Genomic DNA, 24,953 nt, shown 5'->3' with positions numbered 1-24,953 from the left:
CTGGAGCACAACGGCTGACCTATGCGCAACCCTGCTACCTGCGGGAACATATACAGGGACACTAGTCAGTGCGAGCTTGGCCATGGATAACAGCGAGGCCGGGCCATCTTTGAGTGTTGCGCGGGAGCGGGCGGCACCGAGCCGTTGTCGCCAAGCGGCGTCTGACCACCCCGTGGATATCGCCCGGTGAACTGCTTCACTGGAGAGGGTCCGGAATGCAGCAGGTGTCGCGCCGTCGAGACCAATGTAGCGACCGCGTTCACGACCTGTCTCTTTGTGCTTCGACGCTGTGCATGTTCGCGGCGTCTTTGCGGTGTCCCTTTGCGTGTCTAGCACTTGCGCTTTCCCTATGGCACAACAGGCGTCGCACCGTCGAACGATGCGTGAGTACCCAAGCCTAATCACAGTCATGTCAAGCCACCGAACTAGGCCCAGCCGTCATACCTGGCTTGACGCTGATTGTACACGTAACCCGTACACGTAACACGTGAGTATAGTAATTACAGCTAAATCAAAGGTTAACCAAGCGAAACCAAGACTTAACCAGGCTAAACAAAGCTTTCGCTTTGCTTATATAGGGTTAGCTGACCTAAGCCGCAGCCAATTATTTTTCCTAGCCTAAGCATGGGGCCCTAAAGGAAGTGGTACAGCCCCGACATGTGCGTTCTAACAATGCAGTGCACTCACATTATTCCACGCGCGCTGCTGTGCCATGTATTTAATATTTTTTTTACTGAGAGCGCAGTCTCTATTGTTCCCGAGGGTAACTTGCGTCAGAATTTGTTGTCTTATGCTTTTTAACATCTACGGCATTGATATTACAGCTATTATTACCTGTCCGGCATTTTTTTATTACTTTGACGCGGATGATATAATACCACATCTTTGATAGGCGATACCTATAATGATTTAACTATATTTGGTTATAACTTTTTAAGCTAGAATTGTGATCAATCCCGAGTGCACTCTTAGACAATGAAGTTTGCCCTGCCAGAAAATATCAGTTATTGTGAAAACAAATAAAAGCGTAAACTTTTGTAACAAGCGCAAAACTTATGAAACTGCAATAAAAATCGTAGTCCTCCGAAATTAAATGAAGTATGATATCACTTGGCGTTTATTGACTTTTTTTTCTGGAGGCTTTACCAAAATTATTCATATTCGGTTAATTCATAATCGGTTCATTTTTCCATACTTTAATGCTACAACTTACCTCATACGATGTTTTATTTACTTGTCATTCCAAATAATGCAGTCCAGACAGCATGAATTATAAATACATCCTTACGGTAAGAGATAAAACTTCGCTATTGGGATTGGAAAACAGACCAGTCGCCTGACTTAGATATGTTGATTGATTTTTGACAAAGTGGCAACTACGGACGATGTTTGCTGTCCCCCTACCCAAAACAAAAAAGTTACGCTAACTAGAATAAATCTTTCGCACTAGATTAAAACAGCAATGTAAATAAGTCAAGACCCCTTTGTTATAGCACAACGCGAGTCCATTGCCGTTTAATTTGTGCCGTTTACTGTATTAAAACGTACCAAGCCGTTGCGTGAATCAGCAGCCAAGCAGCACGGCACCCTTCGGTTAAGCGTAAGTGGTCAAGCACTGAGGAGGATCGCTGAATACTTAACAGACCGAAGAATATGTGTTGGTTGAGCTTACGAAAGAGGCACGGAACACAAAACCATGCAAGCGTTCCCATGTTGAAGTACGCTTGTACAATGTCTTTCTTACAAATAAATTTGTGAGGGAGATAGCCTACTGCTACCGCACTGGTTCAAGGGATTCGCTTTGCGCAGACAAAGCACGCTTGTAGGCATCGAGTTGTTGTACTAGTGAGCACAAGTACGCACAGCTTCTGGTGTTTCCAGAAGGTCACAACATCATACATACGAAAAGAGATACTACGCCTCCTTCTTGCGTTTTTGGTGACACTGGGTTCTCAGACATGCGGTGACAATTATTATTATTATTATTATTATTATTATTATTACTTTATTATTTGTTTTGAAAACATATGTACATTTGACATGAAAGGGAAAGCAAGGAGTATAGCTGGCAACTGTGATCGGAAGAGGCACAACGCCTGCCTACTAGGAAGATAAGAAGAACGGGAGGAAAGAGGAAAGAAACAGCAAGATGACAAATTTCAAAGAATAAAGCAGAACACGCACAGTAGGGCCGGTCGTTACAAGTCGCACTACTAAAGAATCTTCAAATTGAAGAAATAGTGCCTGAGGCCTTGTGATCTGAAATAAGAAATAAGCTATGAACGTGAACCTAAGTTAGTTCTAGGAAAGTGAGGAGGATGAGCCTGATCGCGTCCAGACGCACAACCACTCGGGTTCAAACAGGCCAAGGAGGTGATAATCCCTCACCAGCGACGTGCGCTGCGCTATGAAAGTGGGACACTCCAATATCAGGTGCGGAAGTGTTTCGCAGCCACCGCAAGGCGAGCACGATGAACTGACTTGCCACACGTCCTTGTCGGTATAAACGTTCGCACACGTTCTACACAGACAACACTTAGCTTGAGTAGTTGTGCTCTAGCACGACGAGGCAAGCCTCGACCGCGACCATGGGGTGGAAACGTTCCATTTGCGACGCGCCGGCCTGGATGCTGCTGGAGTAGGTGGCGACGAATCAGCACACGAGCGTCATCAAGCTCGCATGAAATTTCGGCGCAGACGCAATAGTTATGAGCGCAAGTTGAAGCCAGCCGACCAGCCTCTTCATTTCCGGCGATACCTATTTGTGTGAAAGTATCCATTGGGAAACAACAGACATCCCATGTGATTCAATTTTGTTGGCAGAGCCAGTAATGCTGCGCACAACTGCACAATCAATCTGATTGTGTTGTAGTCTGCTAAGAGCAGCGTGGGAGTCTGTAAACATGACAGTCTTCTATGCAGTTAACTAATCTTGCACGTATTCCAGTGCAAAAAAATCGCTGCTAGCTCCGCAGTTGTTAACAAGGCTGGATGGAGTATAAGAAATATACGTAGTACTTAAGTCGAAGGGCAGTAAAAAACTGCATAGGTGCCTTGACCGTCGCTGCGTATTGATGCATCTGTGAATACTGATAATCTGGAACTCATTCGAACAAGTGCGACTGAGCCAATTGGAATGTTGCTGAAACAGGCATATAAGACTTTTTGTCTACGTCAGGGATTGTGAGGTGAACGGGGAATACGTGTCTGGTGATATATCTCGGAGGCGGAAGCGTAACTGAAGCAGCATGTTCAGAACTGCCAGCAACGTTCAAAAATAATGCCGCCACTCTTCCCACACGAGAAAACAAGCGGCGAATCAGACGATCAAGGAGCAATAGACCATTCGATTAGCTGTGCAGAGAGAGACGGGGATATAAAGAAGGCAAGGATGTTAACGAGTCAAGAGTCCGGTTGGCTACCCTACGATGGGGGAAGGGAGAAGGGGATATAGAGCTCTCTGGTCTGCTTGCGGCCTCAGGGGCCACTGATGCGCTTCAGTGCATTATGCAACAGATTGCGCCTCATGAGGTAATCGAGTCATTATTCGGAGGGCAACACGATGATCTCGTTCCAATTGTGCCGTTAAATTAGGTGGAAGGTTCAGGACCGGTAACGCATGCATCATGCTTGAGATTACAGATGACCGGTACACCTGCACAGCTGTTTGGTCGGAGCTGGCACCTCTAGCAGTCAACGCGGCTGCATACTTGAGGAATTGCGATTTGCGTCGTGCAAATTTAACGGTAGGACGCCGAGAGATGCAATCATCCACAATTAAGCCCAAATAACGGTGTCGTTGCACCCAGCTTATCGACGTCTCGTCAAGGTACAGTCGGCTCATTGTTCAACGAGCGCGTTGTTTAGGATGATAGCCTAATGCAGCCGACCTATCAGGTGACATCTGCAGACCAACTTCACCCAAGTACTCCGAAGTCGCGTTCAGAGCTCTGACATGAAGCCGTGGACCAAGGTGCGAAGGGCCGCTTATCCACAGAGCAATAACATCTGTATAGATAGCTATGCCCAGAGGGAAGTCACTGTACCGAGGCAAGCGACTTGGAAGCGCAGCGGACACGGCGTTAAATAGACGCAGAGATAAGAGACGCTGCCCAGAGGTGCACCGCACTTCACAGGTGGTGGTGGTAGAAACATTTATTGCCAATGATATGAATGGTGGGGGCGAAGCCCCCTACATGGCACTTGAGTGCTCCCTTACTATGAGGGGGCACCCTTACAAAGCGAAGGAGAGTCCTTGAAGCGCAATCCTTCTTATTGCACTGGAGATGATCCGGCACTGGTCTTGAGCGGAAGTGCAGGTCAGAAGAGTCTCCCAGTAAGACACCGCCACGGCAGGTGATGGGGGATGAGGGAAGGTGGGGCATGTGAGGAGGGTGTGCAGGAAGTCTCCTGGTTTGCCGCAAAGTTTGCATGTTGAGGGGAATTGGTCTGGGTATCTGGCATGTAGTAGTATTGGGTATGGAGCAGTCCGAGTTTGTAGTCGACGCCAGTGTGCGGCCTGCTCTATGGTGAGGGATGGGGCTGGGGGTGTGTATTCCCTTCGTTTGTCCCGGTAGTACGAGAGAATATCACGGAAGGAGAGCAGGCACTCCCTGGCCCGCAGAGGGGGCTCGGCTCCCACTGCCCGGAATGTGAGACCTCGGGCGAAGGAGTGAGCCTCCTCGTTGCCGGGGAGGCCAGCATGTGCTGGCGTCCAGATTAGGGTTATGCGGCGCCGGGGCTGCCAGAAGCGTAGTAAGCGCGCAGCGGTGCGGGATATGTAGCCATTGGCATAGTTGAGAATGGCGGATTTGGAGTCAGTGATAACTTTGGTGGCAGATGAAGAGATGAGAGCAAGCGCGATGGCTGCCTCTTCTGCCTCTGTGGTGGAATTGGTGATGATTGAACTGGAGGTTAGAAGCTTTGCTCGATTGTCGGCTACCGCCAGGGCCATACGGGAGCCTGACGTATATTCCGCTGCGTCCACGTAGACCACCTCATGGTCCTCGCCATACTGTTTGTGGAGGGCCCGAGCCCTTGCTATTCGGCGGTTCCCGTCTCACTCAGGGTTCATGTTCTTGGGGACAGGGGGTATGTTCAGGTTAGAGCGGAGGATAGGAGAAAGGGGGACCCTCTCGGTAGGGTGTGTAATTGGGGTTAGGCTTAATTGGGATAACAGAGTGCGGCCAGGCTCTGAGTTAGACAGGCGGGATATTTGTGCCGTAAAGGTAGCTTCTCTGAGTTCCTCAAAGGTGTTGTGGACACCGAGTTTGAGGAGTCGGTCATTGGATGTGCTGGGAGGAAGGCGTAGAGCTGCTTTCGTGCAACTCCGTAGGAGCGCGTTTACTCGATCTCTCTCCTTCTGTCGAAGGGGTAGGTAATGAAGAGCATATGCGGTGCGGCTTATTATGTAAGCCTGGGTGAGGCGAAGCGTGTTTTCCTCGCGTAAGCCAGCCCGGCGGTTCGCTATGCGGCGAATCAGTCGGGTGGTCTGTTGAGCGTGTGTTTGGAGAGTTTTTATGACTTCTCCGTGCGCGCCATGAGAGTGGATAACTAGCCCTAGCACTCGGATTTTTGATACTAGTGGGATGAGGTGAGTACCTAGCGTAAGGGTGATGGGAGGAACAACTGAATCGTGTTGCTTGTGGCGGTATAGAAAGAGCTCCGATTTTGATGGGGAGCAGGTCAGGCCACGCTCTCGTACATTTGTGTCGATGGTGGTTAGTGCCAATTGTAGGTGTTGTTCTATTTCGGCGTTACTGCCTCGGTTTGTCCAGACAGTGATGTCGTCGGCGTAGAGGCTAAAATGGATGTCGGGGATTTGAGCTAGTTTTTGGGGTAGGTGAAGGAGTGCTATATTGAATAATATAGGGGAAAGGACGGCTCCCTGGGGCGTACCTCGTGCCCCGAGTGTGATACCTGGGAGGCTGTGGTCACCGAAAGTAAGTGTGGCTGTGCGGTGGCTGAGGAAGTCTCGGATGTAGTTGTACATCCTGGCTCCGACTCCCAAGGTTGTAAGGTTTTGTAGGATAGCTGAGTGTGTAACGTTGTCAAATGCCTTAGTAAGATCCACACCTAGAATAGCTTTGGTGTCGTTGGTTTGGGAATTTAGAATGTGATGTTTTAGCTGTAGGAGGACGTCCTGTGTGGAAAGTCCAGGACGAAATCCAAACATGCAGGTGGGCATCAGATCATTGCTTTCTAGGTAACGGCAGAGCCTGGTCTGGAGTACGTGTTCCATCAGTTTGCCCACCGAAGATGTCAGAGAGATGGGTCTGAGGTTAGAGGTGAGCAGGGGTTTCCCGGGTTTAGGTATGAAGACGACTTTGGCCTCTTTCCATTGCGATGGGAGGGTGCCCTTTTGCCAGCACCCGTTAAAGTATTCGGTAAGGGCCGCAATGGATTCAGCGTCGAGATTCCGGAGTGCCTTGTTATGTACCCCGTCCGGACCGGGGGTTGAGCACGTGTTAAGTCTCTGGAGTTCAGCCTGAACTTCTGCTTCTGTAATGGGTTGGTCGAGGAAGTCGTTAGGGGGGCCTGCATGGTCGGTGTGTGTTAAAGGAGGGCGTGTGGGGAAGCACAGATTTCGAAGTTCTTGGAGGAGTTCCAATGGAGGTGTATCGGAAGTATGTATGAGTTTGGTGAGGTTGTGTCTTTGTGTAGTCTTAGACTGTGTGGAGTCTATTAAGTGTCTAAAGAGGTTCCAAGTCTGAGGTAAACTCATATTGCCATCTAGCTTGTTGCATAGTGACTCCCAGTTTTGTCGTGAAAGAGTCGCTGCGTGTGTCTCTATCTCTTTGTTGAGACGGGCGAGGCAGCGTCTAAGTGTCCGGTTCCAACGCTGCCTTTGCCAGCGCCGTTCTAGGCTTGCTTTAGCTTCCCATAAATGTAGGAGGTGGGAGTCAACTGTGTCGGTGGGGTAGTCCTCCCATAGGGGACGAGTTACGAGTCGGACATCACTTTGTAGTTGTTTGGTCCTTTCGGTGATGTCCTTGATGGGGGCGGAGGTGCGGGCTGCTCTATATGATCGGAAAGAGTCCCACTTCGTAAAAGTGGAGCCTCTGGGAGGTCTGCGGGGTAGTTGAATGTTTAAGAGAATTTCGATGATGCAATGGTCACTACCCAAATTCTCTTGTGTGTTGCACCATGTGGCGTGAGGGAGGCGATGTGCGAACGTAAGGTCTGGCGTAGTGTCTCTACAGACGCTGGTTCCCGTGCGTGTAGGAGAGGTAGGGTCGGTGAGTAGAGAGAGACCGGCTTGTTGCGCTGCTAACCACACACGACGGCCTTTCGGTGTGTCATGTGGGTAACCCCAGGCCGTATGCGGGGCATTAAAGTCTCCTACGACGAGTAAGGGGCATTTGTTTGCTATGCGCTTCGCAAGTGTAAAGAGGCGTTCGAAGTTGCTTTGTAGGCACTTTGGGTGACTATATACATTTAGGATGAAGAGACTGTTCGCTCGAGCGTGTTGCGGCACAAGCTCAATTAGAAGGTGATCAATGTCTTGAATCGGTAGGGTATGGGAGATGGTGGTGATTGAGCGACTAACTAGAAACGCTACCCGGGAGGGTAGGGGGGATGTGGGCAGAATAGGAGTATAGCCAGGGAGGGTAAGTGGGTTGGAAGGTTCCTGCAGGGCAAGGATGTCGGGCCCCGTTGCGCAGGACAGCAGTTGGTGGACTACATGACGCTTCTGGCGAAAGCCCCGGCAGTTCCACTGCCAGAGTGTAAGATTATGGTTTGGAGCTGCCATCATGAGAGTCGATAGCAGGGGAAGGAATAACAGGGGGGTGGGGGTCGTGAGCTATGACAGGCATAGGGTTGTCGTTTCCCTCCGTTGCTTTAGCCTTCTTGCGTCTATTTGGGGTGGGGTCCACCTTCGGGAGGGCGGTTGAGTAAGAATTGAGCTGGGACTCAAGATCGCTACATCGGTCAGAGAAGCATTGGGTTAGCACGTCTAATCGTTGGTTAAAAGCAGTATTGCCTTGTGTTATGTGGATTACCGCGTTTTTGAGGGTTGCACATTCCTGGTTGATGTGAGTAATAGCGGCCTGCAATTTTGCCTCAAAGCGAGCAGCGAATGACTCAAGCAGGGTGGGAATGTCGTCTCGTAAGGTAGCGGTGGAGGGAGTGGGTGCTGTGCATGGAGTTGAATTTGCGGAGGGTTCGGTGTCAGCTTCCACTGCTAGCAAATCAGGAGAGGAAGTAGGATTGGAGTGACTGGGTAAGGTATGGGCGATGGGTGGGTTGGGGGTGGGAGGCTGGGATGCGGCAGGAGCGGGGGCAGGTGGAATGGGAGATCCAGAGGCAAGAGCACTTATCTGGGTTTCCAGTTTGGCGATATGTTGATGAAGGGCGGCGGCTTCTTTCCGGGCTGCTGTAGCTTCTGCTTTGGCCGCCGCTGCCTCCTCCTGGGATTTTGCAAGGGCGTGTTGTAGATTGGGAGCCGCTGTCATGGATGGCATGTGCTTGTGAGAAGAGAGGGGAGTGTCCCAGGCTTGCTTCAACGGCGCTGTCCAGGCTTGCTTGTGTTGGTTGGGCGACAACTGGGGAAAATTGTCACCGGATGTGATCAATTCTTGATGCCGCGTTTGTGGGTGGCTCGGCTGTTCCCGTGTCTGGTGAAGGTTTCGTCCCTTGCAGGAACCCGTGCCGGTAAGGTGAGGGCCCTCGCACAGAATGCAATTAGGCGTGCAAGGAGGTTCTTGTTGCGGATGTTGTATTCCACAGCGGGGACAAAGATTGGTCTTGGGGCTTGGGCATACGTCATGACGGTGACCCGGTTGTCTGCAATTTGTGCAAGCTTCCGGACTGCCGCGGTATTGGGTGCAGCGGTGGATGGCTCCCATGTATTTGATGGAGTTCGGGACTGCGCTTGCGTCGAAGGTGATTAGGATGGAGTGCGTCTTTCCCATGCGTCGGGCTGCTAATATGGTGTGCTCTGGATTTCTTCTGACCAGGTCTTGGTAGAGTTGCATTGGGGTCTCGTCGTCATAGGCGTTTGTGATGACTCCTCTGGTAGCGCCCGGTGGGGCTGCCACGTAAGCTGCGCACGGGTAGGTTCGGTCTCCAATGGTGAGGGAGGTCAGCGTCTTCAGAGTCTCGGCTGTTGGGAAATGTGTTGTTGCCATGGTGAAAGTATTGTTGGTCGGGTGGATGCGAAGGCAGAAGTCGTCCGGTAGAGTGATTTGGAGCTGGGTCTGCACTGCCTTACTGAGTCGAGGTGTTGGGATGTCTAGGAGTCGCACTTCACCTCGCGGGCGAACGACCACTCTAATAGCCTTGGGTGGGAGTGGCGGCAGTTGCTTGCTGCGTTGCACTGTGAGGCGAGCCTCCTTGGTCGCAGGTGGTAGGCGGGCCGGCGTCTTGCTGCTGCTAGTTGCGGCTGCTGCGTCGGGCGCCGCGTTCCTGGCGTTCGGGTTTGCTGCCTCGGAGGTAGCGTTGTCTGAGCGTTGAGGTGGTTTCGGCGAATTGGCCGGTCGGGAGGCATAGGCTTTATATAGAACTGGTGTCCAATCGTCTGACTGGAGCTCTTGTGCGGTTACGGTGTGGCCTTCAACCGTTACTTCCATGTTAACGGCTGGCGTCGCCGGCGGAGTCCGAGTGAGGCTTAGCTCGACGGCTGAGCGTCTCTCCGGAGCTGGGGAGCCGGAGTCGTCGGGGTCTCGGGGCGAGCCGTGCCGCTCGCGGTGCCTCGGGGGCCCCCGGCTGGGGGCGGCGGTTCAGGCCGACGTACGTGCTGTGGAGCAGTGTTTAGGCACGTCTGACCTCGACGAGCGCGCGTGGTGTTCTCGCACTTCACAGTGTGGGATTCACTTGTTATTCCTTCGACACGCACTTTCTTTCACATGGCGCTCCGAAAGAAAATTGTGCACAAAGAGGAGCAGGCGACCCAAAATTCCCTCGTTTGCAAGAGCGAAAATAATCGCTTTATGCGGAACCGAGTCGAGAAAGAGAGAGAGAGAGAGAAGCGAAGAAAGGCAGGGAGGTTAACCAGACGCGCGTCCGGTTTGCTACCAAGCACTGGAGAAAAGAGAGAGAGAGAGGACATAGAGGGAGCACAATTTCGCGACATCTTAAAAGTTCTCACCGAGACTACCCACGGTCGCCAACACCTGTCGAATTGAGGTAGTGTAACAACGTTTTCGTGGCTTTCTATGCCATCGACGCGTACGGCCATGGTACAAGGATCTTCATTTCCGAAATTGGTCTAAAGTCCACCCGGCTCCACGCCGCCCTGAGAGCTTCACACTAGACGTCGTACTGAGGACAGAGACATAGTATGAGTTCAATCGTTGCTATAGTTCCACAAGAGTCGCGCACGGGCGTATCCCTTGTTGTATGTCTATCATAAGAAGCCAACAAACACTGACGCCAAGGACAACATAGGGGAAATTACTTGTGCTTAATAAATGAAATAAAGAAACGATATATTAACGGAAAAGAAAGTGGATCAAAACGACAACTTGCCGCAGGTGGGGAACGATCCCACAACCTTCGCATTTCGCGAAGGTTGTGGGATCGTTTTTTGGCTTCTCACTATATGACTAATAAAAATTGGGCCCCTCGGTTAACCCCCTTTTTTCACGTTTATTACATAACGAGGGTCTCGAATCCTTCATCATTGATGCCTTCAGGTAGCATGTGTGGGTTTATTGACCGGTAGCCTTCACCCAAAAAGATCACGTTCTTGTGACGCCTGCAGCAGAAAGGATGTTCCACGTCCGCCGCCAAGATCTGTAAGCGGTTGCGCTGGCTAACACTCCCAGGGTTCTACAAGGAAACATAAATACCCAAAAAAGCGGACGGGTAAACGGCGCCGCGGTAGCTCAATTGGTAGAGCATCGCACGCGAAATGCAATGGTTGTGGAATCGTTCCCCGCCTGCGGCAAGTTGTTTTTTTCAACCACTTTCATTTCCATTAATATATCGTTTCTTTATTTCTTTCCAAAACCACTTCCAGTATGCAGCCAACTACATAAGGCTGCCCAGCTCTTGCGATGGGGCTGCTTTGTATGCCGCCGTATGGCTACATCAATGCGGTTATGAAGTCCAGTCCGTGCGTCGTTTAGAGCGCTGTGCCCGCCTATAAGCGCATCGTCGACATGCGATCGGGCTAAGGTTTGCCGATACTCCGTCGTCGTTGTACTGTAGTTTGTCGTAAACACTCACTCATCAGCTTGAACAGACCATCTTGAGATTGTGCCTCTGAGATGAGGCGATGAAACTCGTCCCAGTGTATCACGCTATAGACAGCAGCCTGGTGGCCCACAGTATGTATTGGTGTTAACCAAATGGGTAGGTGATCTGAGCCCCACGGTTTAGCTTCTCATGACAAAAAAAAAAACATGGAGTTTCACGTGCTAAAGCCATGGTCTGATTATGAAGCACGCCGTGGTGAGAGACTCCGGAATAATTTAGACCACCTGGGGTCCTTTAACGTGCACATAAATCTAAGTACACGGGTGTTCTTGCATCTCTCCCCCCCCCCCCCCCCCCATCTAAATGTGACCGCCATGGCCGGCATTCGATCCCGCGACCTCGTGCTTAGCAGCCCAACGCCATAGCCACTGAGCAACCACGGCTGGTTCAGCTTCGCATGATCAGGCTAAGAAGACATATCTCGTTGATATCGCAAGGTATATAGCGAAATGCTTCTTTCCTTTACCTATACATATAGGTATACTGCCATTCAGTATTTGAAGATGATTCTTCATAATAATCTCATTAATCTCTGCGCTACGTTTGTCTTGGGGACGGGGACACCACCGCAGATGGTGGTCATTTTAAGATATCCGCATAACAAAAACGATGCACCAAACTGAGACACTAAGCATTCAAGTAGTGAGATATCTGAAGAATGTGCTGGCCAGTTGTATACGCTTGCCACCGTCGTAGTCACACCCCTGAGGTTAACAGTAACACCTGTGCCCTGAAACTCATCATCACAGATGTCGTCTATGTCAAGAAGCGTGATATACATGTCAGTGCGTACGTATACTGACGCTTTTGAAGCATGGCGCGTACGTGCCGCGTCCATACAAACTGTACATCCAGAAAGAGCCACTATAGGCTGAGCGACTGCCGGCCTTGTTTACCAGCTAACGCCACTTGTGACACCACCACGACCACCGCCATCTGATACTAGTAACTGAATATTTTTTAATGAAATTGCTGCGACTGCTGTTATCTTTCGCAGCGTTAACTACCGACTAGATTGCGGGGCCTCCAGCGTGATTATAAAATGCAGCGATACAGCAAGCATAGATCAGGAAGCCGCAACCCGAGCCCCACTCCCTCGCCCCTTTCTGTTTTCTTAAAGAGCATAATATTTCTTAAAACGTAATATTTCTAAACCTCAGCGCCTCATGTTCACGTGCTGTCTCTGGTTTCCGCCTCAGGATCTTACTGTGTCGCTTCGGTGGCGTAGTCCGCGCATCCAAGAGAGTTTCAGAGTGATTGTTTCCACAGATCGCAGGCGGCTGAGGCGAAATCTTCTGCGATGGTGTAATTGCCTGCCTGAAGCCACATAAAGTCCGGATGCTCAGTTGTGAACTGAGGCCACTCCTTGCCATCAGGTAAAGTAGGCTTCCTGTGAAAAGGACACAAAAGAACTCTACGTTATCGCATATCCCCGGACATATTTTTGGATAACCAACAAGTGCCAACATTTTCCTCCAAACTCATTCCATCTGTTGGCCGAGTTTCGCCACATTTCAGCTGCCGAATTTTATCGCACAATCATAATATATCCCACGATGACAGACAGGCAAACGCGGAACATGCGCACTATCATAGATTTAGTTGCGTTCTTTCGCAATATCCAAATAGCACACAAATTCAGGAAATAGACGGATGACCGTTCCACGAAGGTGTGTCTCCGCTACTGCACTTTTTACTTTTTAAAAGCACTTGTCACAGAATCTAGATACGCTGTACTTTCCTTCTATACAATCTATACCCTATCGCTCTGACTGCTCAATGCGGCGTGGTTCAGTGTTAGGTGTCTATCTGCCTTAAAATACGCGTTTACAGATGGAAGCCGGACATTCAGGACCGTAGTTACACTACAGTAGTCGTTCTCTCTCCTTTTTCTTTTTCATTTGCCATCAATAGATTGCCCTGGCGGTTTCTACAAGCTGTCAGCAAGAATGCACTCTTTGTACTGCGTAGTGCCGATGACTAAATACGACATTGTATAAGCCATTTTTGTTCTTGTTCTGTATGCATCCCCTGCTGCGGTGGACTCTTAGACCAACAGCGTACAAATTATAGCGGTGCCACCTTTGTCTTTTAGTATGCCTTCAAGAACGGTCGCTTGCGCCGCTTCGCACCATGCGCGCTGACGTGGTGAACACCAATGAGGTTTATTGCACGTAAGCGCAAGACACAAATAACAGTTGAAAGCATGGTTAATTTACTCTACGGAACAGTGACAGTGGGAACAGCTAGCTTGGATACAGAATGTGTGTAGTAGACCCTCTCATTCTATAGTGAACGCACTGCATTGTATATCCTGAACACAAGGATAATCTCTCCAGTCTCGCGCGCTGAGCCTTTCCGGATCATCCAGCAACCCATAAGCAGGGATGAACGATCGCAGGTTTTTGGTGCACGCTAAACGCTATTTTCCAAATGAGCTCTCACATAGATATATAATAAGAAATATACATCTTTTGAATATATTGGGAACAGCTACGTTAACTGTGTTAGTGCTCGTTGCTGCTTAATCTTTCAACATCCTTCGACGTGTTGTCACACAATGAAATGAGAACACTTAAGGCATGGGCCTGTTCGAATCATGGCCGCTGGGATGGAATTTCTAGTACGTGGATTGATTGTAGAAACAAAGAAGAAGGGGAAATATCAAACATACCCAGTATGTGCGAATGATGCCAGCATTTTCATAGCGTCCACGCTGAATTCCCTGTCCTTGTCAGTGTAATTAGTCCGGTTCAAGAACGGAATGCCAAACACGAACGGCACTTCTTCCAAATGCGTCACACCAAACCACGCTGGGAGCCGCGATTTCTCAGAACGATGCGCGAAAACCATAGCATATACGCTATTGCCCTTGGCGGAGTACTTTTCTGCGAAGACTCTTGTCGGGCAGTAGAATATCTGGTTACCCAGCATGTCCGCAACCGTGTTCCTCAGTGAAACTTTGTCTTCGATGTGAACCTTGTCCATGTAGTCCATGGCAACGGAAAGGGCTTTTCCCCTAAAAAAGGCGCCTATAATGCTTTTCAGAGAATATCTAAGTCTTTCCAATTCATAAGAATCCAAGTCGTCTTTAAGAACCCCCTTGTCGGAGTATAAATTGAAAACGAAAGCTCCCTCGTTGGCCGTGACACTGACCATCGCATCGTAGGGATCGAAGTATCCTTCCTCCATGGCAAGCGAAGGTCGGCACGGGATGAACTCACTCTCGACAGTCGGTCGCAATTTCACTCCTTTCACTGCGCAGACATCTTGAGCGGGTTGGTCTCGGAGGCAATCGAGCAATTCGTCAGAGTCGGTTGCTCCATCGTAAGAGCCGCAGCCGACAGCCTTCGAGATGGTGTTGATTGCAGCGATGTTCTCGGACGCGAAGTGTACGCATGAGTCGGTGCCCAAAGTGCCGCTCATCAAGAAGACCCTGTGGAAAAGCCCGCGACTGTGCGGTGACAAAATGTGGCCGTGAATCGACATGGCACCGGAGCTTTCGCCGAAGACCGTGACCCTACCGGGGTCTCCTCCGAACGCTCGTATGTTTCGCTGCACCCACTGCAAGGCGGCCAGTTGGTCCCACAGAGCCAAGTTACCGGGTGTAGCTGTATGGTTCAAATGCAGGAAACCCAGTGTAAAGTGGCGAAAGTTGCAAGAGACGACCACGACGTCATTGAGGGCTGCCAAGGCAGAGCCGTTATACCTTGGTTCGTAGGCCGACCCTACCTGAAACATTCCTCCGTGAATCCAGACTAGAACGGGGAATCCCTGCCGCGCCGAAGCCAATGGAGTCCAAACGTTAAGGTAGAGACAATCCTCGGAAAGAGCCGTCGGTATGTCGAAAAGGCCTGGATACGGGGGTTGCACGCAGGAGTCCTTGGCGCGTGTTGCGTCGTACGCTCCGTGCCAAGGCTCGGGCGGCTGAGGTTTACTAAACCGCAGATTTCCCACAGGTGGCTTAGCGTACGGAATGCCCAGAAACACTTGGATTTCTTTATCGAGTACTGTCCCGTTCCGGCCTCGAAGGCGACCCTCGCTAGTCGAGACGATCACACTGCTCGTAGCGCAGGCAAACGAGAGAGCGAGGGCCACCACTGACAATTTCATTGCAGCGGGCTGGTTCTTGACTCGGCGTTTCCTGCGAAGAAATGAAAGTGGCCTGCAATGTATACATGGTGAGATTGCTAGTGGAAAACTGACACGACTTGTGAAACCGAAACGTTGCTCAGGCGCTATGAAAATTTCCGCGACGCCCGTCGCTTTGTTATAAAAGAATAGTATACAGTTTTGTGCTACGACGATGACAAGCAAGCTGTCTGTGGCAAACGTTATATTGAAATGCATGGATATATTAGATCACTACGTATGACTTTCACTACTCTTAGCAGCTGCGAAGCTCACGAAATGAAGCTGCGTGAGAAACAATACCCACAGATGCCTTTCTTTCTCCCACATATGAGACAAAATTCAAAACCGACGAAGCCGGCGGGCTCAAAGATTTCTAAAGCAGGCTCTGGAGCTGTTCTCGCAGGCTTCGCGCAGAAGGTATTCAAACTCTTCAATGCAATGCGTATTCTGAAAATAAACATAACACGTCCAGTCTTCGTACTGTAAAATTTTACTAGTCTGGTTAATGCACTATGCTCGCCCAATCTATTTCGCAAGGTGATCCTAATATAAATATAGTGTAACCTGAACTCACAATATACAGAGAAACGTCACGATTGCTTTTGCAGTCAGGGCTCATACCATGCAGGTGCAAGCCGAGTGCGAGCTCTATACTACATCGCCCTTTGGCTTCCAGCGATAAATTCTTGTGTCAGGTCGCTCCACATGAGCGCAATTTGAACTTTTTTCCGAAAGCTGCAGTCATATCTGATCGCTCAAACGCTATAAAAAAGAATATATCTTTTATTTTTATTTGTGATTTTCCTGACGATAGGTTAACTGAACTTGCGCTCTAGCTTTGCGGGTGTCCTTGTACAAAATCGCAAGTGAACCGCATGCGCGCCGCAAATTTGAACACATGTGGCACATCGTTACTAGAATTTTCTTCCATGAAGATGCAGCAAAAAAATCTCTTCGAATACGTAACCCCACGTTACGAAAATATCATTGAAACTGTTATTGTGACACCTATAAGAATTAGCCAGGCAATAACATTACTTTTTTTTTGGCTAAGATGATTCTGCGTAAGCGCCTTAGCAGCAAAGCATAAATTACCTTGAAGTGAATATTTCTTTTTGTATTTTATACCTGTATACACAACTGCAGTACCGCGACACATTGACATGCGCACACCCCGGGATCTCGTGATGCTGTGAAAGGGGAGAAAATGCCTTTTGTCGGCTATTTTACGGTTCTATTGCAAGATATGCATGCAATAAAGCAATGAGTGCTCTGAAGTGTTTTTCCTTTTTTATTTGAAGGGGGCATGCAGCATACGGTAAGTATACTTATTCCGCACTTTATACCTCGCTATTTTAAAATTTAACTCCCCAGCGGTGATTGCAAATTCGCCTAAAGAATTCATCTACCGTATACCTTACAACACATTTTAATGCGAAGCATTACCGGGATATATCTGCGATATTCTTCGCAGGGTAGGCAGGGTGGTATGGTTTAACTGACCTGCAAGGTATAGAGCCAGGGAGCGCCCCCTTGTTCTGAATGACGAAGCAATAAATCACGGCACAAACCCTTTCCATTGTGCGAACTATTTCCGTGATCAGACACATCCCACCTAGTGATTTAAGCAGAGGAGGACGAAAAACGCGCAAGCCGTGGCTGGACGCTACGGGTCAGGACTGAGGCCTTCTGGCTAGGGCTGCCGGACCGGGACGTCCCAGAGCTAATCTTGTTTCATACCTATCTCTAAAGCACGCCTAACCGCAAATAAGTCTTAATGGAACAGGTGAATACGTAAATGCAATATAAAGCAAAGGGAAGGACGCTACGCGGGAACGCAGCTCAGAGCATAGTCTCTTCATTCGCGGTTTATTCAACAATAAAGACCAGATGTGTCACGCGGTCTCATGAGCAGCACTTCGTTTACCTTTATGTATAGACGCGTGTTCTACTGCAGACGTCAGAATTGCGGCACGCTGGCTCATTGAATCCCTTTACGGTGATGAGGATGGCTCGATGTCCTGTACTCGCGCACAAACTTTCTCAGACAATGAAGGGAAAGTTACGGGGGCGGAGCTTCTGCAGATGTGTTAGCAGCAGTCGGGCAGCAAGAGATAGCGCTTTTGGCTTGCCGGAACAGGCACTGAATCGATGCAGCTTCCATGTGCGACGTTTTCGCGTTCGACCAAACGCGGAAGCGAAAAGCCGCAAAAATAGGCCAACGTGAACATTCCTTTTGCGTTAATTTGCTTTCGTAAATAAGCTGTTCATGTTTTCACTTTCCCAACTTAAGCTAACGCGGATGAAAACATGGGGCGGGCTTGTTTCAGAAGCGCTCTCGCTTGTGCGCACCTTGCCCCCTTAGCTTTCTCTTCATTGCCACAGGGGAGAAAAAGAAACACATTCGGTGGTGGGCGCTGGTGAAGTGCGCAAGGGCCAATAGCGACAGCATGGTGTCTTTGGCGCGAGCAGAATTTCGAGGTGCGATTCGATCCCTCAAGCATTTGATGTCGGGAGTGCGAAACTGTCTACGGAGTGGATGCAGGCCGACACACTCCCAGAATAGATGGTGAGTCGTCGGGCTGACACTTGTGTTACAGGCTGGACATTCTCACCGTCGGTGCATTTCGCTTTCTCACAGCGACATGGAGAGGGTGATACGAAATAGTGGATGTAAAACTGCTCTAATGGCACGTCGGCAACCTCTGACAGCATAACAGTTTACAGGATAGCGCAAACATCGTGGATGCGAAACCAAACGCTCACAATGCGTTCAGGCAGAATAATTGCTGCCTATGTATGCCAGGCTAACCAAACCTTCTGCAGCACCATCACCATCACTACCTAGTATTTAAGTAATAAGCGTATTATAAACTGTCTTGGAATGGCAAAGGCTTCGCATAACATAGGCTGTCACGTCTCGTGGGATCCGCAAATTACTTTTTGTTTAATAAAAAGCGATCAGTATAGCATCCGCATGTCACAGTGAACAGCACGTGTGATTAGCTCTTAAGATCTGGGTAAGTGAACTGTCGCCGATGTGCAGTTTATTGAAGGTTGATTTTAAACCTTTGAAATGAGGGGCATCAAATCGTATAATGCACTCTAATTCATAACAACGCTGTCGTAGTGACGCGTCTTCTCGAAGCCGAAATAGTAACGCCAACTCTGTATTACAGTCTTATACCATAACATAGTCGTCGTTGAAGAGCTATATAAGCGGAAAAGATTTGGCATGTTGTATGTGTAGTCCGATAGCACAAAGAATATCATGTTTTCTTCTTTTTTTTACAGCAAGGTGGCAAAGTGCTTTGTTGGTTTGTAACTAATTTAGCATATTGAAGCTCAATCTAGAGTCACAGTGAGGTTTCTTTTTGTTGTTGCTGTTGTGCGGTTCTGAGAATGAAATGACGCAGGTCTGTGAACCTGTAGTTCTCCCATAGATCGAAATTTCCGGTTGCCATAATTTTTTCGTTCTTTTTTTTCGGTTTTGAACAAAACTACATGCGTGACATAGACTATAGTTCGGAGTAAAAATAATTTTGACCGTAAAGTACATGCGATTCTCTCTTTTTCCTTCTTTTGACTACTGAGAAAGGTATGCATAGACAACATCAAGAAAAAAAATACTTTTGTCTGATGTGCGGTTAATGGCGGAAAGGATATGAATAAGCACAGACACGTCCACACGTGTGTTGACTCTCGGGTACAAGACATTCAAAAAAAATTTTTAATGGTCTCTAAGCAACACATTCCAAATCAAAACGTTGGTTATGAAAAACACCGCAGTGCAGGCGCTCCAGATTCATTTCGACTAATTGGGTTTGTTTAACGTGCACCTGACGCGCTATTGCTCTGCCACTATAGGAATACCGCTGTCATTGCGGGGAACCGCACCTGCAACGTCGTGCTTAGCACCAAGAGCAAGTGCTTTTAAGTAGGGCATGGGCGTAATATTATTTATGGTCAACGTGGCGAGACATCCAGCATTTCACCTACAGAAATTTCTCTTCACTTTCTTGAGAAAGACGTCTGTTCAACGTAAAAGAACAGAACTCAACTGGAAATGAAAGTTAGTGGCCGTCATCACCGACACAGCATGCAAGAATCAGCTGCAGATTCTCTGGGGCAGTCGTGTGCATGCTCCGACGGGGAAGTACTTACACGGAACGATGCCCGTTTGTATATGATTGGTCTTGGAAGAAAGGTCCGGGACACTAACACAACTAATACCACAGTCCTTTGATAGCGCAGTTGAAGGTCTTGTGCGACTAGAGCCTCGAAATTTCCGCCAGCTTTGTACATGGGAGGCAACTCCGATGAGAGGAAGAAGTTTGCAGAAAAGCTGAAAAGACGCAGCCTGCTTCACTCATCACTTAGCTGCCAGCACGCCTTCCCGTTCTCCGACGCCGAACCGAGGCGCAGCCGACTGTGGTGCGCCGCCAGCTGTTTGTCGCCGCAAGCCAGCGCCAGCGCACCCAACTTCGGCGCAGTGCTGCCCGCCTGTGACGAAGGCTGTAACTGTCTCTCGGCGTCAGGGCGAAAATTTGGTTCATTTTACCAGTCGCAGTTTACGCAGTTTTAGGCCACCGCTAAGGGACGGCACAGATGGCGTATGCGCACAGGCTGTAACTGTGCCGCAGTCACTGAAAGCCAGCTTCGGGCCCACCTGCACTACCTGCCGCACTCGCTGTCAGCCATGACTCATCACACGCGACCGTGCGCCTATACACTCTTTCTAGAAAAATCTGTGGAAAGAAAAGATCCAACGTTTCATTTTTCTATCTATCTATCTATCTATCTATCTATCTATCTATCTATCTATCTATCTATCTATCTATCTATCTATCTATCTATCTATCTATCTATCTATCTATCTATCTATCTATCTATCTATCTATCTATCTATCTATCTATCTATCTATCTATCTATCTATCTATCTATGACATTTTGCTGGGGCAGAACTTCCTCTTGAGGCCCCCCATGGAGGAAACAAAATAGGAGAGGCCCTGAAGAGCGCTATACGCAGGTGGCCGACGACATTGACGACGGCGACGATTCCCAGCGCAAATGGATGAAGCAAGAAAATGACGCCAACTTGCGCTCTCGCACGAGAGGACGCTCCAGCTCACGAGGGCGCTCCCGCTCCAGGGGGCGTTCTCGATCAAGAGAACAACCCAGCTCCGGAGAATCTTCTGGTGTCGACTCGCAACCCCGAGGGTCTGGGGCAAGATCGAGGTCCCGTTCTCAGTCTCCCCCAAGAGCAACCTGGCCCGACCGAGTCAAGAACGGAGGCCCTGGGAAACCAGGACAACCGACAAGGGGCAGGTCTAGGAGTACTAATGGTAGGGCACAGCGGGAACGTGAGTCAAATCCCCGAATATTGGCATTAGTATGCGAAAATCGGAAATTGCGGCAGGAACTGTCTGAGCTCAGGGAAACTTTCAAATCCCTTAAAGAAGGGTCCGAAACACCCCGTAGTCAGATGGAGACAATGGCTCCAACACTCTTGGCCGGCCAACACAAACGTAAAGCACCCCACCCTGTTCCCATTAGCGAAACGGAGGAGGAAGATTTAGAAACCACTGAGGCAGAGGAGATGGGAGAGGGTGAGGCTCCCCTCAAACCCAAAAAAGTCAGAATAGCCGAAAAGTTAGCAACAATAGACAGGAATCTGGAGAAAATCATGGAGCTCATCACTAATCTAGATGCCAGAGTAGGTCAACTAGAAAGGCCCAAAGTTAAGGCAAGGGCAAACGCAGCGGCTGCAACGGCAGTCCACGGAGGCACAAACGATAACCCGAACGCAGAAGGGGTTCGGGTAGTGAACCAATGGTATCATAATGGCTGAAAATGACAGCAATAACATTAAAATCTGGCAGTGGAATTGTGCGAGTTTCCTAAGGCGCAAGGCTCCCCTGCAGCAGCTCATTTGATCGACCAAAGTTAAGCCGCACGTTATTCTCTTGCAAGAAACACTACCTAATGAGGATATCTCTCTACCGGGTTACAGCTCCGAAAGCTTGATCATTTCAGAGGGTCGGGGAATAGCGACTTTGGTTAGAAAGGGTACTACCTATGAAACTCACGAGCTTCCCAAGTGCAAGGTTGGTCTAGAAGCACAAATGATCGAACTCATCCTGAAGAACAAAAAAAGCAGCTAACGTGTTTATAGCTAGCGTTTATAGCTCTCCGGCAGATAGGAAAATGAATTTTAAGACCCTGTTGGGCCGCATTTCCAACGCAGCCCTACTCATAGTGGCTGGGGACTTCAACGCTCCCAACAAAGAATGGGGCTATGGTCATCAGAGCGTCAAAGGTACTAATTTAGCAACCTCGGCCAGTGAGTTAAAATTTGCTCTTATTACAGATGCTAACTTCCCCACGAGAACTGGCACCTCCATTACCAGAGTTACAACCCCGGATCTAATATTCCTTCGGGAAATTGAAGGCTCGTGGGACAATCTGCAGGATAATTTAGGAAGTGATCATTACATCACTGAGGTCATCTTACAGACGCAACCACCACGACTAAAGAAATATGAGTACGTGGACTGGGATCTATTTCCTAAGTTGCGTAAGGAAACCAGCATAGATGGCGAATCATATGAGTAGCTTTTAAATCAACTAAAGACAAGGATTAAGAAAGCTACTAAAGCAGTCTGAACAGAAATCGAAGTCCCAAAATGGACTCCAAGCTAGCTCACATGTTGGAGGCGAAGAATTCCCTTCTAACCAGATGGAAGAGTCACAGACTTAATAAAAGACTTAGAGCCAAGATCTCCCAAGTTAATCGTGATATTGAAACCTGCGTGGCTCAACTCTCATGTCAACAGTGGGGTGAAGCTTGCTCAGAAACAGACGGCAGATTTCGCATAGGAGGCAAATGGAGTCTACTGAAAAGTCTCCTTAATGACAAGCTCTCCAGAGGTACTACAAACCTCGCTATAAACAGACTCGTCAATAAGCAGGTAACTATAGGGCGGACAGCTAAAGAGTTAGCAAACGACCTCGCACACATGTACCTGCCACTTAAAAATGAATATGAGAACGAAGAAGAAATAAGCGAACTTTACTCCGGAATATCGCAAACGGACTTAGACAGTGACTTCAATGCAGCTAAGATACGGCACGTGCTCTTTAAATGGCAGATCTGCCCCGGGTCCGGATGGCATCACAAATAAGCTTTTGCGAAACCTGGACGATGATGCCATACACATAATCACGGTCAAAATCAACAGTCACTGGAGATCCGGTACGGTCCCACCGGAATGGAGGGAGGCCAAGGTGACGTTTATACCGAAACCCGGCAAACCACGAACAAAGGAGAACCTCAGGCCCGTATCACTTGCATCCTGTATTGGCAAGGTAGCCGAACATGTTATTCATGACAGGATAGTAGAACACATAGAATACCAGGAGCTTTTCAGGCACAATCTCATAAGTTTTCGGAAGGCATTATCCACAAAGGGCGCCATGCTCATGATCAAACGTGCTATTATTGACGACCCTAGCAGGGACGTAAAGGGCCTCCTGGGTCTGGATCTTATCATAGCATTTGATACGGTGGCACATAAACATATCCTAGGTGAAATCTCAACCTTGAACCTGGGAAGCATATTTTACAATTATGTGAAGTCCTTTCTAGCTAATCGGACAGCTCGGGTTAAACTCGGGACAGTCACAGGCGGTCCATACAATTTAGGCGACAGGGGCACACCACAAGGTTGGGTATTGTCTCAACTTCTCTTTAACATTGCCATGCACAGGCTCTCGGAGGAATTGTCCAAAATCCCGAGCTTGGGGCACGTCATATACGCTGACGATATCACATTGTGGGTCCCCATGGGGTCACTCGCAGCACTAGAGCAGACACTACAGGCAGCCGTAGACACCACAGAATCCTTCGTTAAGGGCACCGGACTCAGACTATCGCCTAGTAAATCTGAGCTGCTGCTCTTTAGACAGGGGATACATGGTGTTAGGAGCCTTGCGCCTTTAGAAACTCTGCCAATTAAAATCACAGACAACACAGGACGGGTCATACCCAGAGTAGACATAATTAAAATTCTGGGTCTTCTCATTGACGCAAGGAGCTGTAATGCTACGGCCCTAAACCGTCTCACAGGGCAGGCCAACAGTACATTAAGGCTAGTAGGCAGGGTCTCAAATCAAAATGCAGGCCTCAAGGAGGACAATCTCATCAGAGCATATCAGGCATTCTTCTTCAGTCATGTCACGTACATTGCATCATACCTGAACTAGGGGAAAGGAGAGAAAGCTAAGCTGAACACACTTATACGCTCCGGACACAAAAGGGCTCTGAGACTCGCGCACGGAACGAGTACCGCACTCCTCAACAAGTTAGGACTTCATAACAGCATAGATGAGCTCATTGAGGCACATTCCATGTCACAAATTGCAAGACTCTCCAACACTAAGCCAGGGTGCAAAATTCTAGATGAAGCCGGAATACTTCCTCGTTGAGGAGGCGTCTCTAAGTTCAAAATACCCAAGGAGGTGGAGACACTACTACTTGTGGACCCCATACCTATAAATATTCATCCTGTCCAGAACAAGGGCAGAAGGGCCGCCAGGGCCAAATGCATTCGGGGTAAACTGCACCAACAAAGCTCAGCTCTTTTTGTCGATGCAACTAGTTATGGATTGGGCAACCGCTACGCTATTGCCGTGGTCGACGAGAACGGCAAATTAATAAGCGCGGCGTCACTAAAAACGAGCTCAATTCATGCCGCCGAAGACGCAAGCATAGCATTTGCAATTACAATGAGGAGAAGCTCCACGATTTTCTCCGATTCCCTTACAGCTATTAGGAACTACTCAGCCGGCTTCGTCTCAATGGAAGCACAAACGTTACTTATACACAATCTTAATACTCATAATTACGAGCAGCTGGATAGCTCACACCTAGTCTGGTTTCCGGCTCATCAGGACCACTCGATCAGGCCCAATGGCTGCAATCCTAACGAGCAATCTCACTCTGCTGTGCGAGGTCTCACATGTCGCGCATCAGATCAGGAACTGATCCAGGATGACTGCGGCTCCTACAAAGACCCACTTAGTATTTTTTCGCGAGATCACCTCACACTATAGGGACGGCAGGAGGTTCTTTTTTCTCCCCCGCCCCCCCCACCCCATCAAAGCTCAACCGAGCTCAGGACGTCACATTAAGAATGATTTAAACTAAATCTTATCCCACACCTTTCGTGCTTAACAACATTGACCAGGATTTTCCCGCGGAATGTAAAAGTTGTGGAAACACTCCGTGTCTATTTCATCATATGTTCTGGCTGTGCCCCAACCAAGGGGCTTCGAATCTCAACAGTGAGGAAGACTGCAGTCGCCGCATATCCAGCGAAGTTCTCCAAGATCAATTCCTGGCCGTCCGGAGAGCTCACCACATCGGGAAAGCCTTTGGCCTACCCGGTGCCTACGTGGGCGGAGCCACCGACTTAGCCTGGGGGCTTTTGCCCTCGGGCCCTAGTTTCTCTGGACCAAAATAAGGTTATTGCCATGCCATGCCCTAATTAGAGTACTGCACTGGCCCGGGCTGACCCGACAGCCCGGGCCAAGCTCGGCGCGCGGGCCGAGCCAT

The 24,953-nt window shown here is 49.0% G+C and overlaps 1 protein-coding gene and 1 long non-coding RNA gene across 4 annotated transcripts in view; one reads left to right on the top strand and one right to left on the bottom strand.

Moving 5' to 3' along the window:
• LOC126531156 (cholinesterase-like) overlaps positions 1 to 15,318 on the bottom strand; it is a 47,897-nt gene extending 32,579 nt beyond the window's left edge. Inside the window, exons 1-2 of the mRNA XM_050178575.2 lie at positions 13,877 to 15,318; positions 12,410 to 12,592 (exon numbers count right to left, since the gene is read on the bottom strand). Of these exons, the coding sequence (XP_050034532.1) occupies positions 12,451 to 12,592; positions 13,877 to 15,315 (1,581 nt within the window). The 5' untranslated portion in view covers positions 15,316 to 15,318 and the 3' untranslated portion in view covers positions 12,410 to 12,450. The remainder of the gene's footprint in view (positions 1 to 12,409; positions 12,593 to 13,876) is intronic.
• The window catches only part of LOC129385069 (uncharacterized), a 36,168-nt gene that overhangs the window by 625 nt on the left and 10,590 nt on the right, over positions 1 to 24,953 (top strand). For 2 of the 3 annotated variants that reach the window (XR_008612612.1, XR_008612611.1), the window contains exon 2: positions 16,638 to 16,654. The exons of the other annotated variant lie outside the window; for it this stretch is intronic. This is a non-coding gene — a long non-coding RNA (uncharacterized lncRNA). The remainder of the gene's footprint in view (positions 1 to 16,637; positions 16,655 to 24,953) is intronic. 3 annotated transcript variants of the gene reach the window in all.

Source organism: Dermacentor andersoni, chromosome 5 (genome assembly GCF_023375885.2).
Source record: "Dermacentor andersoni chromosome 5, qqDerAnde1_hic_scaffold, whole genome shotgun sequence".
Lineage (NCBI taxonomy): Eukaryota > Metazoa > Arthropoda > Arachnida > Ixodida > Ixodidae > Dermacentor > Dermacentor andersoni.
Note: the sequence above shows the minus strand (reverse complement) of the source record. Positions and strands in the feature narration are given on the sequence as shown.